Consider the following 19,484-nt stretch of genomic DNA (forward strand, 5'->3'; position numbering starts at 1 on the left):
AGAGAGGAAATCAACCAATTCAGGTGTTATTTGTTCCTGTAATAAGTTGGCCCTCCAGAATATAAATTCTTCTCAATCACTAATTACTCTTGGGCTTTTTTGTACTTTTGAGAACAGAAATGCAGGCATTTTAAATTATCATTCTCAGTATTTATTTGTTTGCTTGTTTGCAAATAGCAAAATTAATTGAGGAGAGAAAGATCTTTCCGGTTTAGTTTGTGCAGAGGAGTAAAATTTAACTCTGCTCCCCACTGAATTTTTGAATTAGTCGTATGCATTGTTTAAGCTGGGGTGGAGGACTTGTTGAAAGCGGAAGCCCGCCAGGCTCTACTCCCATGGTGTGTGAGACTTTAGACACTTATTTATCATCACTATGAGCCATAAGTCTCTCTAATATATCATGAAAAAGTTCTATCCAATGTTTGGTGATGTCCTCCTCTCCAATACCCCCCCCAACACACACACACACACACACACACACACACACACACACACACACACACAAACACTTCAACACAAACATCTGGGACCTATGACAGCTGAAGTCTACTGTCGTCGCTATTCAAAGATCCCTCTGGCTAGCTGGTTTCCAAATAGGCCTTGTGAAGTTTGTCCCATGACAGCTCACATAGGCAACCATTAAATGCCTTAGCAAACTTGCTTTTGATGGTGGTTGCAGTGCCTCTGTCATCTCTCTGAGTTTAATTAAAGACGAATCCGGAATGTTATAGTCCTCACTAACTAGTAACACGAGTGCGCAGCTTACGGTATGATTAGCATTAACAATGTTTGCTCTTTTTTTTTTTTTTTGAGACATTGTCTCATACAGCCCAATGTGTCCTTGAATGTTCTATGCAGTCGAAGATGACCTGGAAGTCCTTGTCCTTTTGCATTCACTACCCAAGGACCAGGACTGGCTGCATTTCCTTTATTGTTAGTCCTTGTATCTGCAACAGTCAAAATATTAGGTCTCCGAGACACTTCCATTTCACTCGTCCTGTGATCTAAGCTGCTGTAACCAATGCTTTGCTCCACACCTTCATTCGATTTATCTGGCTCTGTCTTAATTCTCCTTACCTGTGTTCTCTTTCTGATTCTGTTTCTCTGTAGCAGATCTCCTTACTGCTTCCCCTGTTCCTAACAGTCAGGAAGGTAAACACCGTTTGAACCTGGTATTTTAACTGCATGTCTGCGTTATGTCCCTACTGTCTTGAGTCTGGTTAGCATGAAGCTGTGGCACTTCTGTGCATAGCAATGCAGTGAAATTGTTGCTCTCTTGGTAAGCTGCATGGCCCTGATTTGCTATAAGGATATTTTGCTCTAAGCATTTGTGGTCCAAAAAGAAGATAAATCTAGAATGAGATACTAGCTCTCCTATTTTTCACTTTAAAAGAGTACAATCATAATATACTTTTCAGACTTTTACACTTGTTCTAAATAGAGATATGAAATATGGCAAAAATCTAAGCTTATCTACTATGCTTAGACATATTTGCATTCTTGGGGCTGGAGAGATGGCTCAGTGGTTAAGAACATTGGCTGATCTTCCAAAGGACCCAGGTTCAATTCCACCCACATGGTAGCGCAGAGCTGTCTGTAGCTTAATTCTATGGAATCCGACATCCTCATACAGGTATACATGCAGGCAAAACATTAATGCACTAAAAATAAATAAATTTGAAAAATATTTGCATTCTTAAGATTATAACTTAAAAACAACAATCATGAAAACTTTACTTTCCAATTAATTTAATTCGGGGAAGCTTTGTATCATGCATAACATAAGTCTTCTCCCATGAATATTGGCTTTGACATTTCAAGAAGCAAATAGCTTCATTTCGGAGGAAGGCTAGATCATGAATGTGCCACCTAGAAATGATTCAGCCTCTAGCTCCTCCTGAGACCTACAGATGCCCTCAGGTTCTTGACACAGGATACAACCAGCTGTGCAAGATGAGCCTTTTCACTCAGATGATGTCTGAATGGTACCAAAACTACCGGTGAATGAGCCTATAAAACGGAAGCTAAATATATAACCCAAGTTTCAAGATTGTGCTTCAAGCTATCGTTTTAGTAGCACATAGCCAGCACCTCAGTCTTGGAAGTACATGCAGGTGGCTGGACACCCTCTCACAGAGCCCTGAAGGACACATTCGGTTCTTTCTCACTGAGGCCTAATAACTCACTTCTAGACAATATTCTGGAAGACAAACCTGAAAACAAAGCGTGTGCTGACAAGCTTCAGTTTGAGTACAATGAAGAAATCCCCAAGAGGATAAAGAAAGCGGATAACTCTTCTTGCAGTAAGGGAAAGGTAGGAGACGGCTCTTCTTCATGGGGTTCTTGAACCGTGGTAGTCTGTCCCTTTCTTCTGGGACTCCACTCCTCACATGCCAAACACCGTGTCGTGATGTTGTGGGACACCTGCCTGCCACTTGTCACTATCTCCCTTGGTCAGTGGCTACTGGAGGTATATGTGTGGCAGGCTCTGGGGTGGGCAGGGGATGGAGGACTTAGTGGTAGAGACAGGCCTGGAAATCATGTTTGGAGAGAAGTAAAAAGCAGAGTGATCTCACGGTATTGTCAGTCAGATCAAGGGCAGACTGTCATGAAAGACGCTGTTTAAGAATGAAGTTTTGCCCAGCAGGGCATTCAGGCTAAGAGGACAACTTGGTTATTCAAGAAATTGTGGAAGGTTTTTAAGTCATTTACACCAAGAAAATAAAAGGAAGCAGATTATGAAGAGTTAGCAAGATAACATGAGGCACCCAGGCCTCATCCTCAGGTGCCTCGTCGCCTATAGACACTGAAAAAAATCCTTTCAGACAGCCGCAGTGTCAGAAAACTGAGCCAAGACCTGTAAATCATCAATCTTTTATTAATTGAAGAAATGTGCATAGACTATGTATATATATATAAGATAATGGCTTCTTCCTGAAGACATGGAAGATGAAGTAGACACACTCCTTTCTCTCAGAAAGGTGTTGGCGTATGAATGTGAAGAAATACTGAGTACCAGGAAGCAGGTTAGCAGCATGGCAGACTATAGAGAAAGTGCTTTGGGGATCCGGAAGAAGGGAACTCCACCTTCTGGTTAAATGGTGTCATTTTCCCTTGAAAGGTGTATGACATGGAACTGGGAGAGGAGTTTTACCTCCCTCAGAACAAAAAGGAAAGCAGGCAGATTGCACCGGAGCTCTCTGACCTCATCATCTACTGCCAGGCAGTAAAATTTCCCGGTAAGAGCAGTCGATATCATCTCTAACATTTAAAGTACTAAAGGTTAAAAGTGCACTGCTTGTCTAATGGGGTATTATGAATACTGAACTGTGTGACTGAAATAAGTAATTCCCATAGATGATCTCTGACTTTTCATAATAATTCCCCAAAGTTAGTGGATTTCCACTTGTATTTTTCAAATTATTTGTTTATCTTATACTCAAGGGGTGTTTTGTCTGTGTGGGTATGTATGCAACTTGTGTGTGCCTGGTACCTTCAGACACCAGAAAAGGGCATTGGACCCTTTGGAACTGGAGTTATGGACATCTGTGAGCCACCATACAGATGTTGGGAACTGAACTCAGTCTTGTACAAGAACAGGAAGTGTTCACTGGCGAGCCAGCATCCCAGCTTCCTCTCACCCATTTCTGAATAAAACAAATTCTCAGAGACAAGTAATTTCGCCAAGATTTCAGAGCATACTTGCAAAGAGTCTTATTTGAAAACTTCACACTTTAGCAAAGAAAGAAATTTTGTAGCTGATGTACTTTAAAAAAAAAATGTAGTGCTCGGATACTCAGGTCTCCAGTCCAGTTCCGTTCAGGGCATACGCCGTCCCTCCGTCATTCCCTTGCCAGTCACTGTGTTTGGGAGGGGCAGCAATAGCAAACTAGCACCAGAGACTTCCAGACTCAGGTTCTGTCTGAGATTTCTTCAGAACCCCAGCAGAAGTGTTACTGTTTCCCACTGAGTTATTTTCCCAAACCTTAACCAACTCCTGTGGCTGAAGGGCTGCAGTCTGAATGCCTGGTACTGGGAGGATCGCCACAAGTTCAAGGCTAGCCTGGACTTTGTAGTCCCACACCTAAACTGTGGAGTTGAGGTTCTGCCCAAACCACCTGAAAGAAGTTGTGGGAAAGGAGGAAGTTTTCCCACTTGGCCATTTCTAGACACACAAAGAACTCAATGTGATGAACTGCTTCCAAAATGTATTCAGCTGGGCAGTGGTGGTGCACACCTTTAATCCCAGCACTCTGGAGGCAAAGGCAGGCCCATCTCTGTGAGTTCAAGGTCAGACTGGTCAACAGAGTGAGTTCCAGGACAGATAGGGCTGTTACACTGAGAAACCCTGTCTCAGAAAGAAAGAAAGAAAGAAAGAAAGAAAGAAAGAAAGAAAGAAAGAAAGAAAGAAAGAAAGAAAGAAGGAAGGAAGGAAGGAAGGAAGGAAGGAAGGAAGGAAGGAAAGAAGGAAGGAAGGAAGGAAGGAAGGGAAAAGGTGTACTCATCATTTAGTAATAATAGGTCTATAAATCTAAAGCCTGTCTCCAAAGTCCTTCCCTAAACAACATCTACTCTGCCTTTCTCATCAGAGTGTATTATCAGTGTGTTATCAACCCAATCTTGTGTCCCACAAATGGAGACCAAGAGGGGAAAACTTAAGCTTAAGTAAAAAGGTAGAAGTCAGCAAAAAATAATCTCATACAAAACAAATAAAAAAAAAAACCTCTGATGCCCAAGATTCTGAGAAGGGAAAAGTGCTAGGATCAGAGGGTTATCTGAATGTCGGGATATGGGTCATATAAAGTTGGCCTGGACAGAGGAGTCAAAATGCCAACCCTCATGTTTTCAAGATGTGCTGAAGTCAGGTCCTGGCAAGCATCACTTCTCACATTGCACCTGGCAAAGGGGCCAGAGATAGTCAGCTGCTGTCTTATATAATACTGGAGATGTAGATCTTAAGATAATAGTGTCCATCTTATACACCATAAGAAAAAGATCATAGAATTTTCTTAATTTTAAGTTTTCTTCTAGAAACTATAAAACTTTTGGCAGTTACTACTGCTCATTGGCTAGTAAATCCTGTTGAAGTAGATATAAATGAATATGCAGCAAATATTTCAAAACATACAAGAAGGTAACATTTAAATTTAGCTTTATGTGGTTGGAGAGATGGCTCAGCGATAAGAGCACTTGCTGGTCTTACAGGTTTGGGTCCCACAACTCACATTAGATGGCTCACAACCACCTCTTATTCCAGTTCAGGAGATCCAATGCCTTCTTCTGGCCTCTTTGAGTTCCAGACATTCACATGTTGCACATACCCACAAGTAGGCACACGTACATGCACCTAATTTTTTTAAACGTTTTAGTTCCACAGGGCATGGTTTATATCATATGAATAAGTATGCTATGGTCATACTTAATTCCACTAAAGATGATTTCATTACAGAGGAAGAAAGTTAACCTGTCAGCATCAGATCATGTATGAGAGCCATATTGTTCAAGAATCCAACACAAGCCTGTAATCCCAGCACCCAGGTGGCAGAGCCACAGTTTGAAGTCAGTGTGGTCTAATGTAGTAAATCCAGGCTAGCCTGAACTATATAGAGTAAGTCCCTGTCTCAAAAAAATCACTATTGTTTCATGTTTCATTCTTTATAAATACAGGTAACACTAGAAGTACAGAAACAATTCAACTGGCTTTGTCTTTTCTCAAGTATTGAGGAAACCAGGAGCACAAATTCCCATAGATATTTCAGTTCAGTGGGAAAGATAAAGTTATACCAGGTAGAGAACTGTGATAGTGTTAGGGGGTCATTTGGCCAACTCCTGACTTGAAGTGCAGGATGAGCTTGTAGTTGTTTTTTGTCTGTCTGTCTGTCTGTCTGTCTGTGTGTTTATTATATAGCTTTGACTATTCTCTAGGTAGACCAGGCTGGCCTTGAACTCACAGAGATCCACCTGCCTCTGCCTCCCCAGTGCTGGAATTAAAGGAATGCACCACCACGCCAGGCTATTGTTCCTGGTATATTGTTTTTAAAACATTTACAAAGCACATATTATCTTCTTAAGATTTTATTTTTATTATTTTGGGCTTTGTGTGTGCGCGCCTGTGTGTGTGTGTGTGTGTGTGTGTGTGTGTGTGTGTGTGTGTGTGCGCACTTGAATGTTAATGCTTCACACATGCCCCAAGAGATGAGAAGAGGGTCTCAGATCCTCAGAGCTGGCATCACAAGCTATTGTGGACCACCTTATATGGGTACTGGGTACTGAACTCAGGTCCTCTGCAAGATCAGCAGGTGCTCCTAGTCAGTGAGCCATTCCTCCGACCTGACACAGCACACAGACTGTATGTGCTGTTTGTTAGCAACTGAAGTTTCTCTCCCTTGTCTATAACTTTAACCTCCTTTCTCAGACTAACTAAAACTATGTCCTTCGAGTCACTGGTACAATAACTTCTAAAAAGTAACTGTTATTATAAATTTTTCCGATGTACAGGAGAAAATTATAAAATGTTTTTGTTACCTTGCTGGTTTTGTGTTTGATGAGTTAATGTTACCTTATCAGGTTCAGTGAATCTCACTTTTCAGCATTTTCTAGTCTGGTCCCAGGAGCACAGACTGTAGTCCAGCTGCTTCCGAGGCTGAGGCAGGATTATGAATTGGAAGCTTACCTATAGAATGATTTCAAGACCATCCAAGGCAACTTAAAATGACCCTTTCTCAAATTTTTTTTTAAAGTGGGATTATTAGCTCAGTAAACTTTCCTGGTGTTTGTAAAGACTCAAGATTCAATCCCCTGTACTAAAAATTCAGACACACACACACACACACACACACACACACACACCACAAAACCTACTGAGTGCAGGGTGACCCAAACCCCGCTAAGAGTAAAATGACCTAGCAAGGCAGTGGTGGTGCACACCTTTAATCCCAGCACGCAGGAGACAGACACAAATGGATCTCTGTGAGTTCCAGGCTGGCCTGGTCTACAAAGCAAGTTCCAAAACAGCCACAACTGTTGCACAGAGAAACCCTGTCTCAAAAAACAAAACAACAACAAAAAATAGGGTAAAATAACTTTTGCGTAGTTGTGAACTTATTCATTGGCCCAGCAAGAAGCAGAGCTTGGGTGTCTCAATTCCCAGAGATGTGGTCTTTCTTGGGATCAAGGAAATAATTGAGGCTTCATGTTTTATATCTGCATAGGATTTGTTTCTCAGTTACATTTAATCCTTACATCTACATGCCTTTTCCTCCTCCTTCTAATAGAAAAAGGGCAGAGGGAGGCATGGTATTTCCTCACGTTACTCACCTTCCTAATTTTTGGATAGTTCCCAGCAAGCCCTCCTGTATACCCAACTCTCATCAGACATACTCTGTGCCTTTATCATTGCCTGGCCTTTTGCTTAGACAGAATATACTCAAGCTGAGGATGCAGGTCAGTGGTTGAGTGCTTGCCAGCATTCGCAAGGCCCTGAACCAACCAGTATCATAAAGAATAAATAAGAATGCTTTCAGTTTGGCCAATCCTCTCCAATCCCCTTTACGAATTCCCAAATCCCAGGACCAAGAGTCTCTATGAAGAATCTGAGAGTCTTCAGCCCATCTTGGTACCTTCTTTTGCAGGCCTCTGCATGCAGTTATTGGCATGTGTTTGTGTCCCTCCCTAGTCTCTAAATTATTTCTGATGGCAAATATCCCCAGTACTTACCAAGTTGTGTGTTTGTGTATGTGTTTGTGTGTGTTTGTCCAGAGAAGATTATTAGGCAAGGTTTATCATGGCTCTTATTTGTGGTTTTGGCCAACACCAATCTCCTCTCTGTGCCTTAGCTTTTTGAATCCATTGTCTGTACTCCTCCCCTCCCCCTGGTTTTATTGAAAATAGATTATTTTCTCATCAGTATATCCTGGTTACAGTTTTCCTCCCTCCATTCCTCCCAGATTCCCATCCCCCAAATTCCAGACCCACTCCCTTTCTGTCTCTCATTAGAAAAGAACAGGCTTCTAGGAGATAGCAACAGAACGACAATAAAATACATTAAGATAAAGCAAGAGCTATCACATCAAAGTTGGCTCATAAAACCAACAGAAGGAAAAGAGCCCAAGAAGGTATAAGAATCAGGGTCCCACTTGTTCACACACTCTGTTCACACACTCAAGAGTCCCTTAAAAAACACTAAACTGAAAGCCAGAGCGTATAGGCAGAGGGCCTGTTGCAGACCTGACAAGCCCTCTGCTTGCTGTCTGTTAGTTCCTATGACCTTTGCTCAGCTGATTTAAAGGTCATTGTTCTTCCTGTGTCCTCCATCCCCTCAGGCTCCTCTGACGACAGCTGAATAAGGCATGGACCTATGATATTGCAGAATATCATTAGGGATCATTTCGTTGCTTCTTTTTTTTAGCCGATAGACCTTTGTTTACCCTTTGTTTCTGGGCTATCTGGTCCCTGGTTCTTGGCCACCCCAACAGCATTGGATCTGATCGCCTGCTGGTGTTCTTTGAAGGGTCACCATTTTCTGAAGAAGCCCTCCAAACTGTGCAGCATAAGGAGTCACTCTCCAACTGTGTAGCCATGGGCAATAGGGGTGATTCTGTGTCAGCTGGCTTCCTTGGAGCCTTTAAGTCATTCTTCGTATGCTAGAGCTGGGTCTGTGGTGTGCGCTCATTTTCTCCTTTAGCAAATATGTACTGAGTTCCTGCTGTGCACCGGGCACCATGCCTGACATAAACGATCCAGGGAGTGATTGGACCAGGAATGAGAAAGAAAAGATATAAAACATCATCATCATATTATCTTTCCCATTGAACCCTCAGACTTACCCTGTGAGTAAATTCCTATAATCACACCCATTTTTTTAAGATAAGGAAAAACAGAAGATTTGGTCAAAGATTATCCCAGAAGAATTTTTAAAATTATTTCTTTCATTTTTTGAGACTATAATTACATCATTTTCTCCTTTGCTTTTCTCCCTCCAAACCATCCTGCTTTGCCCTCCTTTCTCTCTTCCAAACTCATGGCCTGTTTTTTTTCATTAATTGTTGGGGTGTGTGTGTGTGTGTATGTGTGTGTGTGTGTGTGTGTGTGCATATGTATGTGTATGCATGCATGCATGTATATTCCTAAATGTACAACCTGCTCAGTCTTATAATGTTACTTTTCTATATGTTTTGGGGATGACCATTTAGTATCAGACAACCAGTTGGTGTGCTCTTCCCTGGGAATGAATATTTTTCCCTCTTTCAGCATTCCTTAATTGGCCATTACAGAAAAACACAACCAATCAGAAGGCAGAATTGTGGAGCCCAGTCCCAAAGGATATAACTATAAAACAATTCCTGCACCTAAGGCTTAGGAATCATTGTGGAAGAGGAGCTGGGGCTGGAGCTGGAGAGATGGCTCAGTGGTTAAGAGCACTGACTGCTCTTCCAAAGGACCTAAATTCAATTCCCAGCACCCACATGGCAGCTCACAGCTGAATAATTCCAGTTCCAGGGGACCCAACACCCATGGCAAAACACCAATGCACATAAAATAATAAATTAATTTTTAAAAAGCTACAGAAGAGGGGCAGAAAGATTCTAAGCCAGAGGACCCGAGAGTTTGCTATGGGACTGTGTTTCCTAGGAATGTCAGAAGCTACGCCCATAAAGTCTCATCAGCATGACTGCCTCAACATGAACTGATCAAAGACAGCAGCAATAAGCATGCTAATATGAATGGGGGAAAGCCCACAAGGCCTCAACAAAGGATACAGAAGGCTCATAATGTCGACAGTATTACACCCTGGCTCATACTCATTCTTTCATCTCCCCAAGTTAAGTTGTTAGCCTCTAGGAATTAAATTTTAACTGTAGCATTTTCTGTATGTGTAATTTTAAAACTCTTTCAGGCACGCAGTTTATTAGGCGTGGGGGGGGGGGTTGTATGTGTGCTGTAATTTAGGGATTGTTCTTTAATAACCACACAATGTTGGTTGCATCTGTCTAGAGATTAAATAAACTTTGCTCTAATTGCCTACAATACTGTTATCAGCCATGTTGAAGTGTAATGGGTCTTCTGTGCTGTGGAACAGGGGACTAGTAGGACTTCAATATAAACATTAATGAGGATGGAAAATGTGGGGCTCTCTTGCCTGTGGCTTTTGGCTTATTTGTTTTCTTTTTATGAGAACAGGCCTGTCAACTCTAAATTCATCTGGCTCTAGCAGAGGGAAAGAAAGGAAAAGCAGGAAGTCCATTTTTGGCAACAATCCTGGCAGAATGAGCCCAGGGGAGACAGCTTCATTTACCAGAACATGTGGAAAAAGTAAACTCACCTTCTCTCGGTGTCTTCGCTTGGTCTTGCATGCTGGGTGACTCAGATACTTTGCTGTCTAACTTCCCTTGAATTCTGAAATTCACTTTTATTTTCATAGATGTTTACACTATCCAAGTACAGCATAAATATCTTCTGGTTGTTAATTTATCCTTTTAACTCACTAAAAATAGCATTTTTTTTAAACTGAAGACCGTCTCACATTGTTTGCTTCAAAAATAAAACTGGAAGCACCTTCCACCATTCAAACAGTTCCTGTAACCGTGCCATTTATCCACAAGATACATCATTTTATTTCTAATTACCTTTTATTGTAAAAGTAATAAATTCCCCCTAGTTAAAAGCCCCCCTGATACATAAGATGATTAAAGTTCCTGTCCATTATCAGTGTCCTGATGCTGTTTCTCAGAGTTGAACACTGGGACGTTCATTATAATTTATTTGAAAAAATAAAATTCTTTTAAAGAAAATCCGAACAGGATGCAATCCAACAAAGTTGTGTAACTTCTTGCTTGCTCTCAGATGTTGCACACCTGTCCGCACATTTTCCTGCCTTATCTTCTTCTGTGCCTGGGTGCTACTTCTTTTTTAAGAATACTTATCTATGTCACTGATAGAATATTTGTTTTGCTTAGGGGCTTTGTTTTCTTGTGGGTTTTATAAAGTTACACACAGACTTTGTGTTTGCAAAGATTACCCACAGAGAAGTGATATACTGAGGCAAAAGGACTTCTAGAAATCCAATTTAAATTGGTGTTGCTGTCTTTATGTTATTACTTGTTTCATTTGTTTATTTATTTAATACTTTCTTACTTACTTATTGGTGCTGGCAATTAAATCCAGATCCTTGTCCATGCTAGGTGTGTGCCCTACCACTGAGTCACACCCCATCTTGCTACCCTCATTTTAAAACTCAATAACCACCATGTTTCAAGGCAGCAAACTAACTCACAAGTAAAATTCAAGGTGTAATCTGCTCTGTTTCCTTGTTGCATCTGTGCATTTGGTGTGCTGTTGAGATTCCTCTTTCTAAAATGTTTGAGGTTTTGACATTAATCAGAGGCTGATCTTTTCGGGGGGGTCTAGGTTCCTTTGAAGGAATTCGACAAACCTGGGAGGAATCTTCTCCACTCAGCCCAAGCACGTCCCTCAGCGCTATCATTAGAACTCCCAAATGCTATCATATCTCATCACTGAATGAAAATGCCGCCAAACGTCTGTGTCGCAGGTATTCTCAGAAACTGATCCAGCACACAGCTTGCCAGCTGCTGAGGACCTACCCCGCGGCGACCCGAATCGACTCATCCAATCCCAACCCCATCATGTTTTGGCTCCACGGCATACAGCTTGTAGCCCTCAACTACCAGACGGATGGTAAGGGGCCTGCGTCCTCACCTCTCTCTTCATCTTCTCATGTTCAGCAAACACAATCCCATAAACATCTGTTTTCTCGAGATCGAGTCCAGACTGGGGCGCACGTCTGTGGGGGAGGAAGACAAAGGATGGGAAATAGGAAGTTGATAGGGCCTGAGCCCCTGGTGTTTCAGAGTTGATCTGACAGAGAAGTGGGCGGTGACTCTTTTTAAAGGGCACCTTTTAAACTCAAACTGCTCCTGATTGACCTATAGCCAGCTGAAATTTAAAGCTTTACGAAGGCAGGAATTTCCTACCATCGCTTAATTAACCCCTTGTTCCAGCAATGCAGAAAGAAGCCCTGTGATTAGGGTGTCGCCGTACCTCTTTCAAATTCCAGCACTCCAGAAGCTGAGGGACAAAGCTGCCACGCCCAAGGATGGCGACGCAGAGAGCTTGTCTCAAAGAAAAACGTAGTAGGTTCAGATGCTTGGTTCCAAGGCTGCCGAGAGCCTTGTAGTGATTAAGTTCAGGATCTCTGCGAGTCTGGGGAATAAGACATTTTGTTTGCATGTGGTGCTGGAAGAAAATGAGTGATGTTTCCTAGAAATTCGTGCGAAGTCTAGCCTTTCCTTTGACCAGCGGAGGTGCCAGCAGCCCCACGGCTCATCTCACGTGACCCAAATCTGAACCTGTGCTGACCCAGAAACCACAGTGTGGCCTCGCCTGGAGCTGAGATCAGACCACAGCTCTTAGCTCCGGGTTAGGGGGTTGCCTGTCTCTGGTGTCAGACACCGGCTTACCAATATTCGCCATGCTTTCTTTCACCCTCAATCGTATTTACCGTTTCCAGCTGAGCGTAGCTAGGACGGTGTAGAAGGAGCAGCAACTCAAAAAGCTCCTAGCACAGGAAAAGCGCTGCTCAACTGTTAACTCTCCTTAAGGGCATTTGATAAGCTGTAAAAGCAGGATGATTTGGACTCACAAATGGAAATAATGGCAAAATACTTTCAGAGTCGTAAAAGTTTTCTTTTTCTTTTCTTCTCTGTCACTAGTGGCCTGAGCTTCACCTCCTTGGCTCTGTCTGTAGCCCTGGGTCCAGGGTTTCCTGGGCTATTATGCTACTTAAGTTTTTACATGCACTGAAAAAGCTAGCAGAAAGCTTTCCTTAAGGAAATGTACGAATGCCTGGCTTGGGATGTGCCCTGCTCCTGAAATGCCAGGACTGGCGCAGACACGCTGGCTCCAAGGATGGCAAAGGGCACCCTGGCTAAAGGGAACATAAGAAGCTGCCACTCTTGAGCACACACCAGTTCCCAGCACAAACTGAACCTGAGTGCCTTCCACTCCCCTCTGCAGGCTCTAGTCTCCCCAGATCAAGCAGGGAGCACCTGTTGGGGCTGCCCCACTCAAGGGACGCAGATGACTGGTGTGGCCATCCGCAAGGTTCTCTGCACAGCCTGGCAGCCGAGCAGGAGTGCTGTCCTCTGATCCCTCTCGGTTCAGTTCACATGCGCTGCTGTTGCACACGGCACTAGCCACATGCAGCATCCACGGGTCCCTTTGTAAGACAGGCCTTCATTCATGCGATTGGGACTAAAGTCTCATTCAACACTTTTGTACACAGTAGATGATCAATAAATATGAGTTGCTGTGAGCTGAAGCAGTCTGTCCTGGTCAGCCTCACTGCAGTCTGAACCTATGAGTCTGGGTTTGGTTTTTTTTTGTTTTGTTTTGTTTTGTTTTTGACCCAGATCTGTTACTTTTCACATTGACACATTAGTTAATCCCCACTGTGACAAAAATACCTGACAAGAAGCAACTTAAAGAAAAAAAAGGGGGGTTCCCAGCACCCACATGGCAGCTCACACCTGTCTGTAATTCCAGTTCCATATCGTCTGAGTCCCTCACACAGCCCGCATACATGCAGGCAAAATACCAGTGTACATAAAATAAAAGTAAATAAATTATAAAAAAAAGAAAGAGCGAAAGAGAAAGAAAGAAGGAAAGAAAGGTGTCTTATTTAGTGTTTCTTTTGCTGTGAAGAGACACCATGACCATAGCAACCCTTATAAAGGAAAGCATTTAATTGAGATGGTAGCTTACAGTTTCAAACACTAACAAGACATCTTCCAGGTACTTCTTTCTCTGTGGCTTGAGAATCCAGACAGATAGGCCATCAATATCAGAACAACTACTTCTCAGTTATTCAAAATAATTCCCAGATGAAGAAGCACCTGGTCTTCCAAGACTCTTCCTGTGCCCGGCAGCTTCCTTATCTCACCGGGCTCAGTTGCTTTGCCATTTTGTAGATGTCAGGGGAGCTTGGTGTCTTCCAGGGGTGTCTATGAAACTAGGACCCTCCGTTCCCAAGCTTCCAGCCCACTGTCAACTCCAAGAAGGTCAAGAGGGATCAGCAGGTCCATGCTCAATCAAAGTGACCATTGAGCCTGCAAACCTAAAGCTCATATGTGAAACTGTGGTTACCGTTGGCAATACTCCACCCAGTTCTTTCCTCTGGGCCAGAATGAATACCACTCCATACACAGATCCCACAAGAATGTAAGCATTGCAACCCCAGTCAGAAGAACTTTCTAAAAGGCATTTGTTATGCTTTATGGGATTAGATATGCAGTTTTCATAGTGCGGCATCTGCCTACCACAGTGTTTTTAGCATCAGGAGACCATGCAGGTAGTGGTACGTCTGATTTGCCCTCACAGTCATTGATTCAGATGGGCCAATCAGGATGGACTGATTCATGTACTTTCTTACATTTGGTTACAAATACAGGTTGCCAAAATGCAGATGACCATTAGGCCTCCCTGAGGAGACAATAAGAAGTCTAGATTTGAGCTGAGCTCCTCTTCATTTCAAACTGAGAAGATTCACAGAAATCAGTTTTATATATTGTAGTACCAAATGGGATTTTAGCCAAAAAAAATAATTAAATTAAAAAAAAGGTGCCTTGGGGGTTTTACAAGTTGGGAGTGGCACACTTAATAAGACTTAGGCAGATCCCTGTCTCTGGAATTCTGCCACCCTGAGACAGAAGCAGACCAGTCTCTGTGAGTTTGAGGCCAGCATGGTCTACACAGTGGGGCCCAGTCTTAAAAAGAAAAGTTTTAAAAAGCTAATAGAGCCAGGCAGTGGTGGTGCACACATTTGATCCCAGCACTCAGGAGGCAGAGGCAGGAGGATCTCTGTGAGTTCCAGGTCAGGCTGGTTTACAGAGCTAGTTCTAGGACATCCAGGGCTTTTACACAGAGAAACCTTGTCTTGAAAAGTAAAATAGAATAAAATAAAATAAAATAAAAGTGATTAAGTTAGACACAGTGCTAAGAAGGTCTGGCTCCAAACCCTGAAGTTAAAGTTGTTAAGTTTGAGCCACTGTTACTGTTGCTAAGAATGCTAATTGGTTATCCTTTGTCTAAAATGCTTATGGCCAGAAGTGTTTGAGCTTGAAGTTTTGTGGGTTTGGGGTCCCCCCTTTCAGATTTTTTGAATATATGCAGACAGAGACTGTTTGACTGCACCTGATCATGATGAGATCAGACAGGGATTTTTATACTGTGGTGTCAGATCAGTGCTCATAAAGTTGCACCCGATTTTGGATTTTGAGATTACGGATGCTGTGTTTCCAAACTGGGTAAATAAACATTTCATAGTTACCCACCTCAGGTGAACTCGTTTGCCTCACTCCCTCAGCCACCCTAGCTGTGTCTGTTTCATGGTCATAGAGTGGCCAGGGGAGGGACAGCACAGCCTCTTGAAGTCCAGTCACATCAGCCCTGGAAGGAACCTGACAAATGGGTGCTTTGCACCAATTCAACAGATGAGACCAAGGCCCAAGGGGCTTGATGTGCCTAGTACATCTTCTCCAGGAATTCCTGCACATGCTCTTGGCCAACCTCAGATGTGTAGAAAAAATTTATACTCAAGACACAAGAGTAGGGGCCAAGTCTTTGTTGTTCAAATGCACTTAGTGCACTTTTCCTTGATGTCGGCTCATGAAGCAAAGTTCATTCGGCACATGGAAGGAATCTACCAGCGGGAACATTTGTCAGGTGTGTCTCATAAACCTTTTGCTCACTTGGGCCACGTTCATACAGACTGAGCCATCAGATGAGCATGCGAGCGTGGAAGAGTCCAGAAACGGTGCAGTCATTCATCAAAAACTGCGCCAAATAAAATCTGGCAACAAAACACTCAAAATCTTTGTAAGGGTTCCTAAAGTTTATGATTGAGGAGACTGGAAATGATGTGAATCATATGTCACGACTTTTTCATATTTAACTATAAAGAGAGGTTAAAAAGAATTATGGCCTGAAATTACGATTTCAACAAAATACCGTTTTTCTTGTTTTTCTTTCTTGTATCATTAAGATTTTATCTTACTTTTGAAATAGCGAGAATTTGCCGTAAAATTATCTGCATGGTTTGGTATTTATAGATGAGAAAAAGTGAATGATTCTTTCCCAAAATAATGATTTTTGTTCCAAACCAGCATAAAATAAGGGATTCTACGCAAGATGTCTGATGAATGTGATGATATTTTCCTTGTAAAAGGAGTTTTGAAGGGCAGAACCTAGCTTGGCGTTGGAACATGGGACATTCCCAGCGACCAAGAGGAAAGGGTTTTTCTGGTGGTGGTGAGGTATCATCGTCATCGTCATCACCACCACCATCACCATCGTCATCATCCCTATTACCTGCTGCACCCCTGTACCTCTGGGCCTGCTAACACAAGCTGGAACATAGTTAGCAACCATCAGTTGCTACGGAGTGTGTCTCGGGGTGTCTGTTACTAAAATAGCATGACCAAAAGCACGGTGAATAAAGGGGTATGTTTCTGCTTACAGCTCCCAGTTCACACTCCTTCACACCGAGGGAAGTCAGGACAGGAACTCAAGGCAAGAAGTGAAGCAGAGGCAATATGGGAACACGGCTCACTGGCTTGCTTTCCGAGGCTTGCTCAGTCAGCTTTCTTAAACAGCTCAGAACCACCTGCCTAGGAGTGGCATGATCCACAATGGGCTGGGCCCTCCCACGTCACTCATCAAGGAAATAGCCTACAGCGTTGCCTACAGGCAGTCTGACGGAGACATTTTCTGAGCTGAGATTCCTCTTCCCAAATAACTCCAGCTGTGTCAAGTTGACAAAAACTAGCCAGCCCAGAGCGAATTGTCTCTTCTTCATGAAGTAACGGGTAATCTTGGCCTTGTTTGTTCTGCAGATCTTCCTTTACATTTAAATGCTGCAATGTTTGAGGCAAATGGTGGCTGCGGTTACGTTTTGAAGCCCCCAGTCCTGTGGGATAAAAGTTGCCCCATGTACCAGAAGTTTTCTCCCCTGGAAAGAGACCTGGACAACATGGACCCAGCTATCTATTCTTTAACTGTGAGTACTCCTATTGCCAGAGCCATGTAACACGTAAGCCTCTGGGAGAAATATGAACTGCTCGTGTTTCAGAGCATGCAGGTTCCCACAATAATTTCTTGTTTCTCAGAAAGCAGTGGCTGAGGTTGGCATGCTGTCACAGACTCTGTGTTTCTGAGACAAGCAGGTGGAGTTATTCGATTTGATTCCTGCTTTGTCTTACAAAATGGTTGGCAAAACTCTCCAGATTGCTGCCTTCGAATAGTGGACTGCAGGTCATTAGTCACCTCTACTTCCTCAAAAATTTGTACCCTCTTAGCTAACAGAGAAAAAATGAGGGGGGAGAGAGAGAGACCGAGGTTATTTCTTCTCTCCATCTTTAAATCTCATTCCTCACTTCCCAAAGGAAGTATCCTCATGACATCCCAAATCCCCACGATAACTCTGTTCACACGTTCTCCTATCACCTAACTTACTTTGTCTCTTGCCCTAGACTGGGAGAGCAGTTGTCTGTTTTGTATTAGACCATTTTAGTAAGGGTAGAATGTTGGTTTATCTTTCTACCGAAGGCTACTGTAGGTCTCACGGAAACCCGGGAGAATGGTAACTAAGGTGCCTATTAACAGCAAAGTGGTCGCTGTCTGCCAGCCTCTCTCAGCAAAGGTCTGTACCTGCTACAGAGATGTCTACCCTGTCCCCTATCCTAAACTCTCCAGCCCAAGGCTGGACTTCCCTATCCCCAGCTTCTCTGATTCCTATACAACCTAGCTACTTTGGCTACTCGGTCCTTTTGCCCTTTTTGTCTCTTGGCTGCCTCTCCTTGGTTCTCACTCTCCTGGCTCTTGGCTTCTGGCTTTCCCCTCTCCCCTACCCCTCTCATCACATGGTCCAGTTCAGTCTACCAGCCATGTTCAGTCTGAACCATTCCCGATGCCTCTGACTGTACTCTCCCTCACACCTACGCTAAGACTTCTCCTCAGACCCATACTTAGAGCATTGTACACCCATTTCATCTGTTTCTTTTATTCAGCTATGAATTAATTTTTGTTAGCAGTATTCCATGACTTGCTTCAAAACTATTGAAGATTTTGTAGTTGTAAAATATAATTCTGCAGCATTTAAAATAGAAAATAAATGGCAAACTCCTGTTTGCATGAAATAGGTCTTCTTCTTGGCATCTAAGAAATGCCATTTCATATCAGTGTTTCTTTTTTTATCATATTTCAAACTTTGTCCAGCGAGAGGGTCAGTTCAGGTGAATGATATAAGCACAATAGGATTTTCAAGCCTTCTAGCCACATGATTACCTGATGACAATCTCTGTGTTTGTTTAAGGATTTCTACTAATCACTCACCGTATCCGTTGCAGCGTTCTCTGTGGACAGAAGCTAAGAGAACTGGTGGTTTCTGTGCTTCTCTCCCGCCTCTGTGACCTTGATCCTTTATCGCCCTTATTCAGATCATCTCTGGCCAAAACGTGTGCCCCAGTAACAGCACCGGAAGTCCGTGCATCGAGGTTGACGTCTTGGGCATGCCGCTGGACAGCTGCCATTTCCGCACGAAGCCCATCCACCGAAACACGCTTAACCCCATGTGGAACGAACAGTTTCTCTTCCGGGTTCACTTTGAAGACCTTGTGTTTCTTCGTTTTGCAGTTGTGGAAAACAACAGTTCGGCAATAACAGCTCAGAGAATCATTCCACTCAAAGCTTTAAAACGAGGTAGAGCCTGCGGTGGTCTTGCCCCAAGGAGAGCCGATAGCGCTCTTCTCGGGCATTGTTCCCCAAAGAAGTCCCATGGCTCCCACCAGGGGTCCATAATTCAGGCCGTTACAATTACTAGAGAAGTGTGAGGAAGGACAGGGAAGCAAAAGTCAGTTGTTCCAAGAGTACCTGTGTGCCATTCCCCAGTCTAATCACTTTAGATAAGCATCTGTCGCAAGCTTTATTCCTCTGCCCATGTGTATGGCAATGAGATACACGATTAGCAAATAGACTTCCTCCTAATCCTAATGTTTTAAGATTTCCTGGTTTTCTATTTTTAATGTGTATAGTGAGCGCCTTCCTATATTAATAATCATACAGCTCCAGTACCATTTTTACTGTCTGCATATTGCTGCATTTTGTATTTATATATGATCTCTTGCTATTAAAATACTTTATAATGAAAGATTTCCTAAAGTGGATATTAACCTTTACTAAAGCAGAGATAGTAGCTGCTTTGGTGTCAAAACCATCAGGATTCTCTATTTCTTTGTCGTTTGAGTTTAATGATTGCCTATTTGAGTTTAAGTTAGAAAGAGTACTGGACAAGTTGATTATTTATTGACTGTTGAAATAAGAGCGGCTGGGCTGCGTCCCCAGGCACCCTGCCGCCCGCATGGCTAGCTTAGCTTATGCCCCGAAATAATTACACGGAAACTGTATTCTTTTAA

General features: G+C 42.9%; 1 protein-coding gene across 1 annotated transcript in view; it reads left to right on the forward strand.

Moving 5' to 3' along the window:
* Plce1 (phospholipase C epsilon 1) overlaps nt 1–19,484 on the forward strand; it is a 284,672-nt gene that overhangs the window by 248,109 nt on the left and 17,079 nt on the right. Inside the window, exons 22-28 of the mRNA XM_026781331.1 lie at nt 1,111–1,152; nt 2,193–2,314; nt 3,122–3,239; nt 10,180–10,311; nt 11,407–11,694; nt 16,908–17,071; nt 18,510–18,771. Coding sequence (XP_026637132.1) covers nt 1,111–1,152; nt 2,193–2,314; nt 3,122–3,239; nt 10,180–10,311; nt 11,407–11,694; nt 16,908–17,071; nt 18,510–18,771 — 1,128 coding nt within the window. The remainder of the gene's footprint in view (nt 1–1,110; nt 1,153–2,192; nt 2,315–3,121; nt 3,240–10,179; nt 10,312–11,406; nt 11,695–16,907; nt 17,072–18,509; nt 18,772–19,484) is intronic.

Source organism: Microtus ochrogaster, chromosome 8 (genome assembly GCF_000317375.1).
Source record: "Microtus ochrogaster isolate Prairie Vole_2 chromosome 8, MicOch1.0, whole genome shotgun sequence".
Classification (NCBI taxonomy): Eukaryota; Metazoa; Chordata; class Mammalia; order Rodentia; family Cricetidae; genus Microtus; species Microtus ochrogaster.